At 39.7% G+C, this 18,655-nt stretch overlaps 1 protein-coding gene across 1 annotated transcript in view; it reads left to right on the top strand.

Annotated features, from left to right (window-relative positions):
* nedd9 (neural precursor cell expressed, developmentally down-regulated 9) overlaps positions 1-8,932 on the top strand; it is a 56,344-nt gene extending 47,412 nt beyond the window's left edge. The window contains exons 4-7 of the mRNA XM_043719036.2: positions 2,447-2,563; positions 2,974-4,227; positions 5,377-5,466; positions 6,242-8,932. Coding sequence (XP_043574971.2) covers positions 2,447-2,563; positions 2,974-4,227; positions 5,377-5,466; positions 6,242-6,751 — 1,971 coding nt within the window. The 3' untranslated portion in view covers positions 6,752-8,932. The remainder of the gene's footprint in view (positions 1-2,446; positions 2,564-2,973; positions 4,228-5,376; positions 5,467-6,241) is intronic.
* The last annotated feature ends 9,723 nt before the right edge of the window (positions 8,933-18,655 follow it).

Genomic DNA, 18,655 nt, shown 5'->3' with positions numbered 1-18,655 from the left:
ACCATAATTATTATGAGCTTGACAATACCTTGCGAGTCCAGTGATTGATAAAAAGTTGCACTATTTTGTCAATGTCATTTTAATCTGGTGACAGATATTTCGGGGACAATTTCTTTCTATTCAGTTCACACCATGAATGATTCTGCTCCAAGGACACGTCAATTAAACATAGGCAGAATTCCAAAGTTCAATGACCCTCTGTAATTCGCGGACTACTTTCACATCAAAATGCTTTGCTACATACCAATAACATACACTTAATTGAGGCTGTATCTTTGCTTAATTCAACTTTGAAACCATTCAGATTTTTGATAGAAAAAGCATTATGGGCTTGTGTGACTGGCAGGAAAGTAGAATTCCATAATCAGATCATGATCATACAAATGGCAGGGGAGGCTAATTGAGGGGAGAAAAGAAATGAAGTATATTTCAAAGAAATTGGGATGTCTCCATACGTGCAGTATAGTTAGGGATCAATTATTTTTTGCAAGTAACATTAGTAATGATTCATTTTAATTACATGAAACAGATCGGGAGAGATTGCTTCCAAAGCATAGAATTTTAAGGAGAGAACTCAGATTAAAGATGCAAAAGTAAATTACTGTGGATGCTAGAAATATGAAGTAAAAACAGAAAATGCTGGAAATGACAGCAGCAAATATGGAGAGAGAAACAGAATTATCATTTTGGGCACTTTAAGATTTACGATAATTGGCGAAAGGGCGAGAGGAGAGATGAGGAGCCATTTATTGACACATTAATTATCATGTTCTAAGATGCAGTGACTGATAGGGATAGAAACAGATTCAACTTTTAAAAAGAAATTGCACAAATATTTGGGATGAAACATTTGAAATAATGAGAAAAGAGTAGGAGAACAAGAGTAACTGGATAGCTCTTTCAAAGAGCCAACGTCAGGAGCAGGAGCAGGAGAAGGCCATCTGGTCCTTTGACCCCACTCTGCCATTCAATAAGATCATGGCTGATCCCTTCGTGGCCTCAGCTCCACTCATCCACCCTCTCACCATAACCCTTAATTCCTTTACTGTCCAAAACATTATCTGTCTTGGCTTTGAAAACATCCAATGAGGAAGCCTCAACTACTTCACTGGGCAGGGAATTCCACTTTTGGGTGAAGAAGTTCCTCCTCAATTCAGTCCTAAATCTGCTCCCACTCTACTCAGTCTGTCTTCATAAACCAACCCTCTCAACTCCGAATCAACCCAGTGAACCTCCTCTGCAACCCCTCCAGTGCCAGTACATCCTTTTGCAAGTAAAGAAATCAAAACTGCACACCGTATTCCAGGTGTGGCCTCACCAGCACCCTATACAGCTGCAGCATAACCTCCCTGTTTTTAAACTCAATCCCTTTAGCAATGAAGGACTAAATTCCATTTGCCACCTTACTTACCTGTTGCACTTGTAAACCAACCCTCTGTGATGCATGCACAAGGACACCCAGGTCCCTCTGTACAGCAGCGTGCTGCAGTTTTTTTACCATTCACGTAGTAATAGTCATTTTTACTGTTATTCCTACAAAATGGATGACTTCACATTTATCAACATTGTACTCCATCTGCCAGACCTTTGCGCACTCACTGAAACTATCTATGTCCCTATGTAAAGTTTCACAGTCCTCTGCACACTTTGCTCTACCATTAATCTTACTGTCATCTAAAACTTTGATACAATGCACATGATACCCCCAACTCCAAATCATCTATGTAAATTGTAAACAATTATGGTCCAAACACCAATCAGCAAAGACTCTTTTATCCCCACTCTTTGCTTCCTATTAGTTAACCAATTCTCTATTCATGCTAATATGTTCCTCATAATGCCAAGCTCCTTTACTTTGAGCAACAGCGTTTTGTGCAGCATCTTGTCGAATGCCTTTTGTAAATCTCGATATACCATGTCTACTGGGTTCCCATTGTCCACCGCACTTGTAATGGCTTCAGAAACTCAAGTAAATTAGTTAATGGCCTGCTTTACATGAACATATGCTGCATCTGCCCAATGGAACAATTTCTATCTAGCTGTCTTGCTACTTCTTCCTTAATGATAGATTCAAGCATTTTTATGGTGGGTTAAATAACGTCCTGCACTCTTGGATTGTGTAATTATTATAAGCAGAATTATTGTGGCAAACTGTCTATCGTACTTTTTTATTATTCTATCACAATGCATCATGTTTCTGAGTATTCCTATCTATCCTTGAAATGCATTTGATCCAAGAACTTGCATTTACTATGGAGATTTCCAGCTCACCCTCTCTACACCTGAAGGAGGAGTATGCAAAAGAGAGCAGTCCAGGTGGCAGAAAGCTAAACCAAGCTAAAATCTGAGAAAATGAGTTTTAAAATTTGCAGCCACTTCAAGCCTGTCAATGAAATTTCAATACTGTTGGCTTAAGTTTTGACCAAGCCTCCTTTACCATTACCAGCTCTACGACATTCCTGCTGCAATGCTAAAGGGAGCCATGCATCAAACACAACTGGAAGAATTTAAAGCCAAAGGACTGTATGATATACCATCTTGTTTGGGAAAGGAGAAGCAGAGTGTAAGTATTTGCTGTATGTTCACATGTATAATACATTGAAATTTATTTTGAACACTCTTTATTTAAATCAGTGGTTTAAAATAAGTTGATTGCCAGACTCCAATGACTAATAAATGAGAAGATCTCCAATTGTGGAAAAAATAGTAATGTTTATAATTTTTTAGACACTGATCTGCTGATCATAAGTAGTCACATTTTATCCTTTTACTCATTCTCTGATCAGTGAATTGAAGTCTGTTTGAAATTTAGAAGAAAGCTTGGTAGTTTGCATATAGCTATTCAGCAAGAATTGGTTTCTCAATTCTGTTAAATAATTAATTTCATTAATAACATAGTAAATAGAAAGGAAAGGAGATCAGTATTATAAAGCTCTATTAAAAATGTGTTTTGTTTTGACAATGTATTTATAGGTGTACGATATTCCACCCATTTCTTGCAAAGAGGCACTTGGCAATCATGACAGAGAAGCTACATATGACTTTCCACCCCCAATGAGACACTTCACCGATCCCCTTATAAGCCATAAATCTGAGGGGTTATATGACATCCCACCAACTACTGTAAAGCCATCTTTAAAGCTGAACTCAATCCATTCAGGAGGTGGGATCAGTTCCCTGAAACAGTCCATTTATGATGTCCCACCAACAGTGGTCAATTCGGAGTTGGTTTCAAAAAAGCAATGTGTTTATGATATTCCACCAACCCACCAACAATCTCCACAGAAAGACATCTATGATATTCCACGAGGTTTGCAAGACTTTGAACAATCTGCATCAGGAGTAGAAAATACTGTATATGACGTTCCGCCACAGGTTTCGCAAGATGTTAGGGCGGTACAAGATGTGACTGATGGAATGAACCGTTTGTCATTTTCTAGCACAGGTAGTACACGAAGTAATATGTCTACATCTTCAACGACATCAAAGGAATCTTCTGTTTCAGCCTCACCACTGCCAGAGAAGAAGTTACTGCTAGACTTAGATTCTGCCTTTGAGAGACTGACTCAACTGCAGCAGAATGTGGATACCTCAGTAAAGGGACTCATGGCTTTTGTCAATCCTAACTGGCGATCTTATGAAATAATGGAAAAAAACCTTAATGAAATACATGCTTGCGTTGACAAGGTAAAGCATTCATTGCTGGGATTCCTTGGGTTTGCCCAGGGAGCCTTAGTGAATGCATCACGTTTATCAGATATCAGTCTTCACAACAAGCTAAAAAAGCAAATGCAGCGATTGGATGACTCCTACCAGATTTTAGTCCAGACCAGCCAGGCACTGGATAACAACAACTGGTCCTTGAACATCTTGGTGGTAAACCGGTCCCATAATAAATGTGATAATTTAGACCGTTTTGTTATGGTGACAAAGACTATACCAGATGACATTAAGCAGTTAGCATCTTCTATGAGCACAAATGCAGAACTCTTATTCAAACAAGGTGTTGGAATTACAAACCTAGAGACGGTCCATGAAATAAACCAATTGACCGTTGGTGACAAGAGTACTACAAGCTTTAATCAGCCCCATTCACAAGGAGATAAGACAATGATTCAGATTAGGCCTTTGCATAGTCCACCACAATTGGACCGTGAGGATCACATTAAAAGCACAGAAATCATAGATAAAAGTTGGATGGAAGACTACGATTATGTCCATTTGCAGGTTTGTAGAAGTTGTGACCTTGAAAATTTAACTGAGCTCCAGATCTGGATGGATTATGTTCTTACAGTTTAAGAGAATCTGTTGAAGAGATGCGGAGATATTATGGCATATATTTAATGATTTATTAAAAGAGGGTGTAGTGTCAGAGAACTGGTGGATAGTTAACATAATTCCTATATTTACGGAAGGGACAGAATGTGCCCAAAGAATTGTAGGCCAGTCAGTTTAACATGGGGTGGGGCGGAGGTGCAGAATATATAATTAAATCCCTACTAGAGGAGAACATTGGGGAATGTTTAGAAAATAAAGATGTACTAAGGAATAGTCAACATGGATTTCAAAAGGGAAATACTTGCTTGACCAATCTTATTGCATTTTTTTGAGAATGTAATAGAGTAGACAATGATAATGCGGTAATAGAATGTAATAGAGTAGACAATGATAATGCAGTAAATATGTAATAGAGTAGACAATGATAATGCAGTAAATATGGTTTATCTGAATTTTCCACAGGGCCCTCAAAAAGGTGCCCAATGATAGACTGATGAATATGGTCAAGGTATGTAGGGTCTGTGGTGGTAGAATGGATTGCTAGATGGCTTCAGTATAGAAAACAGAATGGAAATAAGGTCATGATGTGGAGGTGCCGGTATTGGACTGGGGTGTACAAAGTTAAAAATCACACAACACCAGGTTATAGTCCAGCAGGTTTATTTGGAAGCACTAGCTTTCGGACCGCTGCTCCTTCATCATATTGGGGAAATCTATGTTGATAATGACACTGAGTAGAACTGAAACAAATTACAGGTGGCTATTAATAAAAGTACAGAATGGGAAAATAGCAAATGAAGTCCAACACAATGTGAGGCAGTATATTTTGATAGGAAGAATAGGGAGGTGACTTATTAATGGGCAAGTCTAGATGATATAAGTAAAGAAAGGTGTCAATAAAATATTGTTGGCAGGGCCTTTTTTAAACAAAAGCAAACCAAGCACTAGATTTTATTTCTAGAATGACAGAACTAAAAATAAATGAGGTTATGATGGAAGTGTATTCAACCCATGTAGAATACTGTGTGTGGTTCTGGTCATCATCTTATAACAAAGACATGAAACAATGGAGATTTTTTTTGTTTTTAAACATTAAAGGGGAAAGATGAATTTGAGAGACAACAAAGAGAACTTCTGGAAAAAGAAAATATTGTCAAACAGAACAAGATGCAACTGGAGCAACATCAGGTATGTTTTGTTGTGTGGACATGTTTTCCTCAGCCAAGAACCTGAAAGACTTTGTTAGGTCAAAATGTTTTTTTAACGTCCTTCCAACACTCTCCAAAGGCTGAATCATAGTGATTAGCAATGATTCTGCAATTGAATCAGCATTATTTTAAAAGACTGTTGATTTTGATAAAATACTGGCATGAATACATAAAATGTTGGTGTGGTCATGTTAAGACATCAAAAAGTGTAAACTTTATTTTCTATTAACACATCAAATGAGACATGTAAGCCATTTTGAAAGAGATTCCCTTCCTCAGATGAAATTTGACTTCCTATCCTCACCATTCATTTCCTACCTCCAATAAGAAGTGAGGTGCAAAAGTGATTCAGGCTTGGGTTGCCTAGCTGTAATGAAGTTTTACAATCACAGGGCTATGTACAATAATAATTTTAACAGAATGGAAAATATTCTATTTTAATGTATTTTTCTCTCATCCTCATTTTTGTTTGTACATTAAAAGCATTGATTTGTTCAAAATGATTTTAAATAATTGTGGTCACTGGGCCTTCAGTGTAAGGGATGCTGGGGTTTTGATGTGAGAGCATATCAGTAGGTGAATCCCAGTTTATGGTTCAGAACAAATTTCATTTTTGGAAAGTTGGTTTTGTAAGAAGATTTTTCAGTTATTAAATTTGAAAATGACAAACTTTGGGAATAGGACAAAGTGTAGCGTTCACATTGTTTTGAATTGTATTTTTATTATTTTTTAATTTAACTAACTGTCTGTTTCAGCTAAATCAATTTCAGGAACTGGAAAAAGAAATCACAAAACCAGTGGAAAATGATCTTTCAAACTGGAAAGCACCACAGCACATTCCTCAGAAGAGCAGCAGTCTCAGCTCTCAAGATAAGCAACTTCTCTTCTTCTACTCTGAACAGTGTGAGACTCATTTTGTAACACTGCTGAATGCCATTGATGCCTTCTTCAGCTCAATCAGTGGTGGGCAGCCACCCAGAATCTTCGTGGCTCATAGCAAATTCATTATCCTCAGTGCTCATAAACTTGTATTTATAGGGGACACGTTATCAAGACAAGCTATGGCTCAAGATGTTCGGAATAAAGTATTAAACTATAGTAATCTACTTTGTGAACTTCTTAAAAGCATTGTCATGGCAACAAAGACAGCTGCCTTACAATATCCCAGCATAGCAGCGGTTCAGGAGATGGTGGACAAGGTCACAGAACTATCGTATCACTCTCACCAATTTAAAGTCCTGCTGCTGCACTTGGCATCTTTATGAAAAGACATTATAATTAAATTCTGAATAACAAAAAGCTGTTCTTTAAAGAATCGATATTGTATTAAAATGACACACTCATTGAGTGTTCTGTGTTCATGTGGAATTTTTTTATATCACTATGTATTTTTGCTATATTTCTCATCATGTTTTCATTCTTCAGAGGCATATGATATTTGACCATAAATTTTTATGTGGCCTATATTGCTCAGAATCATGCTGTGTACCTAGTATAATCACACATTAAGTCATATAGTTTACTACTTTACATTTAACACTGCACTTTGGAATATCTTTTAGTATCATATATTGTAGCAACTTTGCATTTCAGCAGCAATCAAACCAGTTATAGCTTTGTTTATAACTGTACATATTTATTTGACCATTGAAATGGATGAATGGAGAGAATAAATCATCACTAAAAGAGATTTTCTCTTGTATCAGAGAAGAGAGGCAGCGATTTTTAATGGAGTTAGTTAATATCAAGGAAGTTTTGATTCATTTGTATTTCAGAAATGGTGATGTTGGTCAAGGTACAGGATTGACTCCATAATCTTCTGTTCCAAAAGGAAGCTAAATTCACAAGAGAACGCATTGAAGATGCACAGTAATGATTTCTTGATGGTGAAAATTGGTTGGGAAAAAAATCATGGCTGGATATCAGTGACCGGCTCCCTGCAGGTGTCTGTAACATGACCACAATAATTAAGTAGTTTTCTAATTTATACATTCATGCTATTACCAGTGGGATATACTGAAAATTTAGGTATTCTCCAGGTTTTTTCCCATCACTGAGTTTGCAAAAATACAAACTGGAGAACTTCATATCGATTCCACATCCCAATCATCCTCCTTAAGATTATGAAGCGCAAAAGTCGCTTGCTACTTTTTAAAAAAATCTAGCTTGTACATTTATTGTACTGTTTTTCTGTTTTAATCATCATTGCCTTACTCCATTATTTATTTTATCCTAACATTGTCAAATGAAACTGTATTCAGTACTTAATATTTACTGTAAATATCCACGCTGATTGCCAAGTCAGTGACAGTTCAAGGATATTGAACAAGAATCACTGAGTACAATTTTATACAGAAATGTCCATAAATGCTACCCTTGCACCTTTGAAGTCTGGGTAACTCACTTTTAAATTATGCTTAGTTTTTTATTTGTTGTTTTGCCCTGTTTGAATTTTGTAGCCAATAGTGCCGCTATGTTTTTACCTTTTTGATTATTAAATCTTAAATCAAAACATAGAGATTTTTTAGGATCAGCAACTTTTTGGTGCTTGCAAATTTGGGGGAATATGAAATATACTGATTGACGTCTATATGACTTTCAAGGATAAAGATTGAAACCCCTTACTTTCATACACTGAGAATAGATTTCCTTGATGGAATCATAGTTTATTCCAGCAGCTAGTTCTACATTACTAATTTGATTATAAATGTTCTTTCAGCCAACTCATTTCAGTTGATCTCATGCCTTCTTTCATTTGTTACTAATTCTCTCAATGTAGATTCTCATTTTTAGTTCATCTCTAGCTCCTGTTGAAAAGGTGATACATAAGCTTCCTCCTTCACTACAGCCTATGTGGTTTCTCCAGAGCATTCTTGGGATTGGAGTTTGGACAGTGTTACGTGTGATTGCAGATATAATCTATTTTTCCTAATTGAGTCATGTTAAATTAGAATCCACAATGCAGGAAATATGTGTGTAACTTGTTTACAGGTAGAGGAAAAAAAGGTCAGAATCTATGTTGTGCTCTTTATCACTGTCATTAAGTTTGCAGATTTATGATTTATTCACAGCAGATTACATTGCTTTATGAATAAAAATATGGTTTCATGAACTGAACTGAAATCCTTAAAGCAAATGTGCAGAAGAAATTAACACTGAGACTCTGTTCATTCCCTGACATTGCCAGAACTGGAAATTTACTTTTAAACCCTTCTGAATATCATATACAACATTTTCTTATTATTCTGTTAAAAAATATAAATATATCTCTACTGAAAAAATTAAATGGTTTTGATATGGATTTAGAAAATGGAATATTGTTTTATTTTTCATACTTTAATCATCCATTAAAATGGGAGGTAATACCTTGGTGCTGGAGGAACGCTGTCTCGTTTTTACTGTACCTGTTGTATATGGTAGAAATTACAAATAAAAAGCTGCTCTTATCTACCAAAGCCATTCAATTTGTTTAAAAATAAATTGGAATAATTAAATTTCAACTTCTTTTATTAAATTTGAATAGGCTTTGCAACTTCAAGTATCCACTTGAGAACCATTTCTATTGCATTGCAGAGCCCTTCCTACTCCTAACATGTGCACGAAAGTACAGCAGCATGTTGATCCTTACCCAGTGATACCTGCCAGTGGTAAGGCTGTTCATTGCTAGGATGTACTTAAAAAAAAACTATCCTCCATCCCCTTCACCTCATCCCTGCAATGGCCTCGTGCTTATGTATGTGTAAACATTGTTGCTTCCTATACATGAGTAAGTATGGGGAAAATAAGCAATAATTCAGTTTTACTTCTAAAATTGAAGCTGAGAGCAGTGACATAAGCATGAAAATATGGTTAACAGTTCTGTTTGTACTTCTAGTGACTTGAAAGAGTCATCTCAAACAACAAATCTCTCCCTTAACCCAATAAAAAAAGTTCTATGTTCTAAAGGGATATGTTTATTTCATTCAAAATGTGCCTATATAGTGAATGAGTACAAGGCTACTTCTAATGAGGTGCCTCACTTTAGGAAAACCATTTGAAAAATAAAACCACACACGTACTGCTGATACAGTGGCTTGGGGAGGTGCTGGGGTGCAGTCCAAACATGAGTCACAAAAGAAGTGATGTAAACACATGAACACGAATCTATCTATAAGGCTTATTCATTGTTAATTTGTGGTATTGTAACACCATAACCTATACTGATCCATAATCAGACTGTACTGTGACTTGTATTGTTAAATCATAACCTGCACTATGCTGTAACACATACCATTAATGTTTAAGTTAGCTCATTAGCTTTCATTAAGTTTTGCATTTATCCCATACTCAGTAAATATATTAAGATCTCTCATAGCCTAAATCCATGCTGTTATAATTTGCACCTTTCCAAGACATAAATATCACAATGCAACCATTGTAATAGTAACCATATTGATTAATCCAAATGTAAAATAATCTTGTGGAACACCAAAATAATTTAGTCTATTCTATAATCTCTATTTTTCCATAATCACCATGATATACATTTATCACAATATGTCCTTTAATCCATACTATAGTTCAATTTATATTGGTCTATACTGTAATTCATACTGACTGTAGCACATGGTTTTGTGCATATTAATATATAATGATGCATACTATTCAATAGGTTGTACCAAAGTCTCTGATGCTGGCCATAATAAAACATTGATTATAGCATAATATGAATCATGAATTATAGTTTAGATTTTGGGAATTGTGCAGCTGCTGATTAGCCATACCAATTCTTTGAATATAATCTCTACCAAAATCCACACTGTGCCACAATCATACTGCTTCATAACCCAATGACTCTAGAAGCATTTAAACTAAATATTTGTACCATGATCCACAATCTAACAATTAATTCTCCGTACCACAGTTTGTACAATAATCTACACTGTTTATGACATATTATCTGTATTATTCATAATCTAAGAAGAGAAAAAGATAAACACAAAGTCTAAGACAGGTTTGAATACCACTCAAGGAAAAGACCAGAATGATTCAGTTATTTTGTCTGAACTTAAGCAAGAGGTGGGAGTTCACTGATGTGGGTAAGTGTAGTGTTTTCATTATTTTGTGTTACTACATGGACAACGTGTACTGATGAAATGAGTCTGGTCATAACTGGTGTTTTCCATTTTCACGAGCTTTAAAATAAAGCATCTAAACTATTGCTATTTGGTCTCAATTTCCTGGATGTTTTCTTGGCCTTCAAAAAAATATTTGTAGAAACAAGTGGGCTATCCGCCAAGGTCATAAATACCCAACTTCAGTCACAGGGGCTCTCAGACACAATGGTGTCAGAGTGATGGCAGACAATGCAGCATTTTCATTAATGGCTGGCCAATTAGTGCAGCTTGCCAAAAAAATGCAATAAAGGATAGGAACCTAGAAGCAGGGGAAGCAAAGGAGTCTTTGTGTCTGTGATCAGCTGTTGAGGTCAGAGGTCTGGCTGCCACATTTAAGTAACACCTGAACCTACTTACAGTGACTACAAACAAGCTGAAACAATGTAGCAGAACCTATCTCCTCTTTGGTCGCTATCCCATCACCTAGATTTGCAGCCTTGTCACTGCATCCTGATCTAGATCAGCAAAAACATGGAAGTGTTCAACCGGTACGTGCTCCCTATCTCCCCTGCAAGTTTTTCTCCAGGGTTTCCCTGAGAACAACAGGATGCCCTTTCCCAGTGGCAGTATCAGATGGTCCTTGGACAGATCTTGTAGTAGACATTGGAAGCTGTAGGGTCCTGAGCACTCCTCTGTCGCCAGGCTGAGAATAATGGAATGGTTAGATGATGTGACTCTCATGAAGATGGGGAAAAACAATCTTCCCCAGTGAGGGGAAGGCAAAAATCACGCTGTGTGTGTGTGTGTGTGTGTGTGTGTGGACAAGCACATGGCAAATACAGTATAATATGGCTAAATGGGAAGTTAGACACTTCGGCATGAAAACATAAAGGCAAGTAATATTTAAGTAGTGTTATATTGGGAAAAGTGGATGTACAAAGGGATCTGGGTGCCTTTGTATAGCAGTCAATTAAAGTAGACCAGCAGCTGCAGCAAGCAATTAGGAAGGTAAATGGTGTACTGCCCTTTTAAGACGATTTGAGTTCAGAAGCAGGGATGTCTTACTGCAGGTATACAAAGTCTTGGTGAGACTACAACTGGAGTTTTGTGGAGCTTTGATCTCCCTACCCTGCTAAGCAAGTATATACTTGCCACAGATAGGGGACAGCGGAGGTTCACTAGGCTGGGGAGTGACAGGATTGTCATACGGGGAGACATTGGTTTGACTGGATCTGTGTTCAACAGAGTTTATGAAAAAATGGGGAGGGGATCTGATTGAAACATATAAAATTCTAACATGGCTGGACAGTCTAGATGCAGGGGCAATGTTTCCCATGGTTGGCAGTCTTGAATCCAGAGTCACAGTCTCAGAGCATAGAGTAGATTATTTAGCACTGAGAATGAAATGGGTGGTTGACTTGTGATATTCTCTACCCCAGAAGATTGTGGAAGTTGGGCCATTGAATGTATTCAAGAAAAAGATAAATCTATATTTTAGATATTAAAGGCATCAAGGGGAGAGTTGTGTCGCAATCAAACAATAGATGCAGCAGGGCCAATCTCAATATTGAGATCATTTTGCTCCATCTTTTGTGTTTTACAAGCAGTGTGATGAGATTCCCACTCGGCAGCACAAAGCCGACTGACAGGTTTCATCACTTGTCATCACTCGCCTTGTTATCACTACAACAGCATCGCAGGCTAAGGGGCTGAACAGCCTCCCCTCGCTCCAATTTCTTGGGGTCAACTCACCTCATTATTATTCAGACTCCCATCTTACCAAACTCACTAAACATCAGGAAAACTTGACAAGTAAAGGAGAATGTGGACCTGATGGATTTAGCTCGCTGTTTGCTCAGAGCGACCAAAACAACAACAACTCAGTGTATAATTACAGGTGCTTACTGCATGTATCCTTAGTCTACAGATATTGGCACCTGGCATCTGCCAACTCATCATGACCATCGTGACATCTGTCCAAAACACTGGCAGGCCAGTCATGAGGCACAGACTTGCATTGTAGGGTGCAACTAGAATTCAGAAAGCCAGGGCAAGGAGACACTGTGAACATGGGCAGGCACCCAGCTCATGGATTGGAACAGGCTGCTTCTCAGGGATGGTCACATGCTCTCTCAGTGCTTGCTCATTTTGTGCATACCAGCATGCTCACACCATCCATGCCAAGCCTTGTTTTCCAACCTGTGCCTGTTAGTGTGTTGATCCTTATGCAACAGCTAAAGGCCTTCAGTGCTGCTATTTTAAAAGGCTGTTTAGCACAGATGCTGCTTGTCATCCTGGTCAGTATTGAAAGGTTCTTGGGTGGGGGAATATCTTGGTGAAAGGTGCACTAGGACATCATCCTAACACCCCCAGAAAGTGCCAGCTGCCTGCGCCACAAACAGACTGCACATTTGTTCCCCAGTGTAGAGGAGGCCACATCGGGTGCAGCGGATGCAGTAAATAATGTGTGTGGAGGTGCAGGTGAATTTGTGATGGATATGGAAGGATCCCTTGGGGTCTTGGAGGGAAGTGAGGGGGGAGGTGTGGGGCGCAAGTTTTGCATTTCTTGCAGTTGCAGGGGAAGGTGCCGGGAGTGGAGGTTGGGTTGGTGGGGGATGTGGACCTGACGAGGGACCTGCAATCTTCTTCCTGACCTCTCCGCCCCCACCCCCTCTCCAGCCTATCACCCTCACCTTAACGTCCTTCCACCTATCGCATTCCCTACACCCCTCCCCCAAGTCCCTCATCCCTACCTTTTATCTTAGCCTGCTTGGCACACCCTCCTCATTCCTGAAGAAGGGCTTATACCCGAAACGTCGATTCTCCTGCTCCTTGGACGCTGCCTGACCTGTTGCGCTTTTCCAGCAACACATTTTTCATTCCAGGAGTGTTGCCAAGCAAAGGGAGCTTGGGGTACAGGTTCATAGTTCCTTGAAAGTGGAGTCTCAGGTGGACAGAGTAGTGAGGATATCGTTGGTACACTTGCTTTTGTTCGTCAGTGCATAGGGTATAGGAATTGGGATGTCATGTTGCGGCTGTAAATCGTAAATTTCAAATTCCCTTCCCAACCATCCCCCAACTCCCTCTCCAGCCCCACTCTTCCCTTCAATTCCACCTACCGACCCTTCCTTCCAGCTACCAATTGGATTCATTCCTACCACCAACCAACCAGGTCGTAACCGCCACCTGTATTCACCTATCAGTACCTCACTATTCCGACCCTCTCCCCACCTATAAACCGCACTCCCACCAATCCCCATCCCCCCACCCCCAACCTTAATCTGCAGCACCCCTTATGCCCACCTCCATTTCTGAAGAAGGGTTATACCTGAAACAATGACTACTCCACCTCCTGATGCTGTCTGGCTTTCCGCGTTGCTCCAACCTCCTGCTTGTCTACGTTGGATTCTGGCAAACGGGACTAGATTAATTTAGGAATATCTGATTGGCAGGCTCCGAAGGGTCTGTTTCCATACTGTACAACTCCAAGACTCTTTGACCTCTCCCCCAATCTGTTTTCTCGGCCTGTTTCATTTTGGCAGTCAGCCTAGTGACAAAGACACACATGTGGACACTTGAAAATAAATCTCAGTCACTGGTGCACGCGCAAACGTCTCTCTAGAGTGTACTGCACATGCTTCTTGGTGTCAGCAAATACAGCCTATTTTAAAAGATTTGGGGGTCTACTAAATAACTTCTTGAAAAAGTTAATAGTGTGCTCTTACCAGATAGGATCTGGGGAATCTGCAGAGTTATTTTTCACACTTTAGAGTGGGTAACCCACTTCTCCCAAGAGCCAGTTTTAAATTGTCTTCGTCATGACTTCTGAAACCCTCATTGCAAGAATTCCTCAGAAATTCATATTAACTTGAATGGCAAAGGAGCAGTAATAGTGTTTTCCATTTACAAAAGCCACTGCTTTTAGATTCCCAACTGATGGGATAAGTGGAACCTTATGCCTGAGGTTTGATAGACAAAATTGTCTCCCCTGTTGACGCTGCATGAACTAGAATGATACTGATACATCTGTCGTGTGATTGATTTTATTTATTGTAGTCACATGTACTGAAGTACAGTAAAAAGCTTTGTTTGCAAGCAGTACAGGCTGATTATAGCAAACAAAGGTATGCAGATCATGTAGACAGAGTGAGGCATACAGGTTACAACAGCACACAAGTTGAACAAAGCAAGGTCAACGAATGGGAACTACTATGTCTCTCTCTTCCACTGAGATTGGCAACGAGATGCTGCCTGCTGGGCTGCTTCCGTGAGATGTGACTTAGGGCTGAATTTTCAAAGGTGCAGATGGTGAGTGTGGAGGTGGGAGTGGGGGAGACAGGAAGTGTGGAGATTTCTAGTTGGGGGATGGGTCGGATTTACAGCTGCAACATGACGTCCCAACCCCTATACCTGATGCACTGACCAACAAAAGCATGTGTAGCAAACGATATCCTCACTACTCCGTTCACCTGCGACTCCACGTTCGAGGAACTATGAATCGGCACCGCAAGGTCCCTTTGTTTGGCAACACTCCTGGATTGGGGGCTTGGGGGTGGGATGAGTTCCGGCAATAATCACTGGTTTTGGTGTGGCAGGGGTGAGGCAGGGGAAGAGGGTCTCTTCTTCTAAATGAAGACAATCAAACCTGTCAACTCCATGTCAGAAGTGACCTTTAGATTTTTAATGGTACACACGTGTTACCCATACCTTCTGAAAACTGGCCAGCTGGAGACAGGTGGTGAGAAGTGGAAGTCAATCATGGCTGTTCCAGGGCATCATTCTGGTTCTCTCTGCAGGTCAAAAGGGCACTGGGCACTTGGTAAGGAGGTACCCTTGGCAATCCACAAGCAGCTTGGAAGGGAATATTCAACACCTGGTCTTTGAAAAGCATCCGACATTGCGGGGTAGGAGTGCAGGACCCCATTTGAAATGAGTGCCAAGCTCAAATAAACCTTATTTTCACTGTTCAATCTACCTTACCTCTGTTTGGAATTTATGGAGGAGGTTTAAATATACTTCAACGGTTAATAAGGTCTGTTTAAGAGTCATAATATGAAGTGATTTAAATCCCAGCTTTTTTAAAAATGAAGAAACCATGTCAACTACAGACATTCTTTCAAATGGTTAGTATAAGAAGCAAATAGGAGGCACACTAACCTGAGAGTTTTTGGTAAGGTCTCCTAATTAAACTGACATGCGCAATGCAGAATAGAACATGGTTTATTGTGGAGCTGAGATAGTCATTGACCTTCGTCGTTCAGGGCTGCACATCCCTCCAGATGGTTGAGACTAAGCTGACCCAGGTTATAACCTTAGACAGGCTGACAGGGTGCCCTCCACATCCTGCTGGAGGTGAAAAAGGTTAAGACATAGCCTCATACACAATTCACGATGTCATCCACACTTAAAATGTGGATCCACAAGTATAAGAACATCTCTGGAAAGCAGCAACAATCAGAAATAAGCTTCTGTCATGTTATTCTTTAAAAATCAAAGTTACCATGTAGGTTGGCACTGAATTCCTGTGACTGCAAACATCAAATATGATATAATCAACTTATCAGATTAGACAAAAATACCCTGACATATAGCTTCTGACTAAATGTCCTGGCAGCTCACTAATCAGATAAAAAATTTCCAATACATATAAACAGATCAGACAGCATGTGGGCTGTACACTTCAGTCAGCATTCAGTCACCATAACCAGCAGGCAACTCAAATGTAAATGTGCTATTTCTACTGAGTGAATACCCTGGCAGCATGGTGGCTCAGCAGTTAGCACCGCAGCCTCACAGCACTAGGATCCCAGGTTCGATTGCCTGCGTGGGTTTCCTCAAGGTGCTCTGGTTTCCTCCCACAGTCCAAAGATGTGCAGGTCAGGTGAATTGGCCATGCTAAATTGCCCATAGTTTTAGGTGCATTAGGCAGAGGGAAATGGGTCTGGGTGGGTTACTGTTCGGAGGGTCGGTGTGGACTGGTTGGGTTGAAGGGCCTGTTTCCACACTGTAGGCAATCTGATCTAATACAATAAATGTTTTTGATGGAAACAGGATGATCTTTGCTGAAAAAGATCTTCAGTTGGTTTGTGGAATGTATTTATTTAATTTACAGGAACAGAATATATCTATTTACAGTGTTTCCTTTCATTTTATATTTGTGTACGGGTGGTTATGTTTTCAGAAGTTTACTATGAGTTTGGCATGTTCCCATCCACCCAATTCCCCTGTCCACACCTGAGCACCTGAGGGAGATAGCTTTTGAGGAAAGCCAGGAGCTGGCAATTCAAAATGGCCCCTGGGACAAACTCATTTCCATCTCTATCGTCTCATGATAAATTACTCACAATGCCTCCAGAGCTACTGCTATCACTCAGGCTCAATAAACGCATCTTCATGTTCTCCCTTCCTGTCATATTGAAGGAACAGAGGCTTAGTGGCATGTGCATACAAGAGTTTTGTTGATCATGAATGCCTAATATTTCTTGCTGAATGATCTATATTGTATTCACAATCTCATATCTGGTGCAATGATGGTGTTGACATTTCCCATTATAATTCCCTAAATCCACAGTATAATGGAAACTATCTATTTAATCATCATAAACTGGAATTAAGCCACTAGTACTGGTGCCATAACACCTCAAATTTTTATCTCAGTTCCTCAGGCTGTGTCGCAGAGAAATTCCAATGCAGCAACCAACTCTCTGCTTTCAAATTGCCAAACATTTTTTTCGAAGATCATGTAAAAATAAGGACAGGATTGACAATTTTAAAATAGGGGTTAAATTATATTGGCCTGTAGGTCCTGTTGGAATTATCCCCCAACACTCTCATTTTCTTTCATCTGAAAATTACCCTGCATCTTCTGTATGTGCAACACTCATTGATGAGTGTTTCCCATATTTAGTCTGGAGGTCAGTTGGCTGGTGAGTGATACCAACATAGAGTCATAGTCATAGAGATGTACAACATGGAAACAGACCCTTCGGTCCAACCCGTCCATGCCGACCAGATATCCCAACCCAATCTAGTCCAACTTGCCAGCACCCGGCCCATATCCCTCCAAACTCTTCCTATTCATATACCCATCCAAATGCTTCTTGTTGCAATTGTACCAGCCTCCACCACTTCCTCTGGCAGCTCATTCCATACGTATACCACCCTCTGTGTAAAAAGGTTGCCCCATAGTTCTCTTTTATATCTTTCCCCTCTCACCCTAAACCAATGCCCTCTAGTTCTGGACTCCCCTACCCCAGGGAAAAGATTTTGCCTATTTACCATATCCATGCCACTCATAATTTTGTAAACCTCTATAAGGTCACCCCTCAGCCTCCGAAGCTCCAGGGAAAGCAGCCCCAGCCTGTTCAGCCTCTCCCTATAGCTCAAATCCTCCAACCCTGGCATCATCCTTACAGCATGGCTTCAATACCCACACTGGCTGATGTTACTGTGAAGGATTCTCCTTGTCAACCTCTTTCCTCACCTGCACTGTGGTGACCTTCAGGTTGAACCACCACTAGCTGTCTCTCTCTCTCTCTCTCTCTCTCTCTCTCTAACGTTTAGCAAGACTGTAGCACAGTTCTGTTTCATTATTCAAGTCGTCCTAGATTCTTTACTGGGGGAGGGAAATCAAAACCTTGAAATAAAGAAAAAATTAATCAGAAAGACAAAAATAGAAAGAAAAAAAAATCAAATGAGACAAGTCATCAAATTCTCGCAAACTAATCAGTTCAGTTTATATATTATGACACTGGGAGTAATGCCAATGTTTAACCAATGGCCTAATTACTGTAAACATTTATTAAAAAGGCTCTACATTTTCTCAATATTTTGAGATTACAATGTCACACTCACAGTCAGTTATCCCCCTTCCTTTCTGATGCAAAGGTGTTAGTGATTTGGGGAGCAGACACGTTTGGCAGGGATTAGTAAGCCTGATGCGGGTCATGTGCACTGTTGGAGATCTGACACAGAAACCCCAGCAGTTCCATGAGGAAAGCCATGACAGTATTAAGAGCCTGACAGAGGCATAAAGTGGCCACCGCGAGACCCTCCCTGGGATTCAGAATGATA

Source organism: Chiloscyllium plagiosum, unplaced genomic scaffold (genome assembly GCF_037043375.1).
Source record: "Chiloscyllium plagiosum isolate Xiang-an unplaced genomic scaffold, Cpla_swu_hap1 HiC_scaffold_34, whole genome shotgun sequence".
NCBI lineage: Eukaryota > Metazoa > Chordata > Chondrichthyes > Orectolobiformes > Hemiscylliidae > Chiloscyllium > Chiloscyllium plagiosum.
The sequence above is the reverse complement of the archived record's forward strand: the minus strand, read 5'-3'. Positions and strand labels throughout refer to the sequence as shown.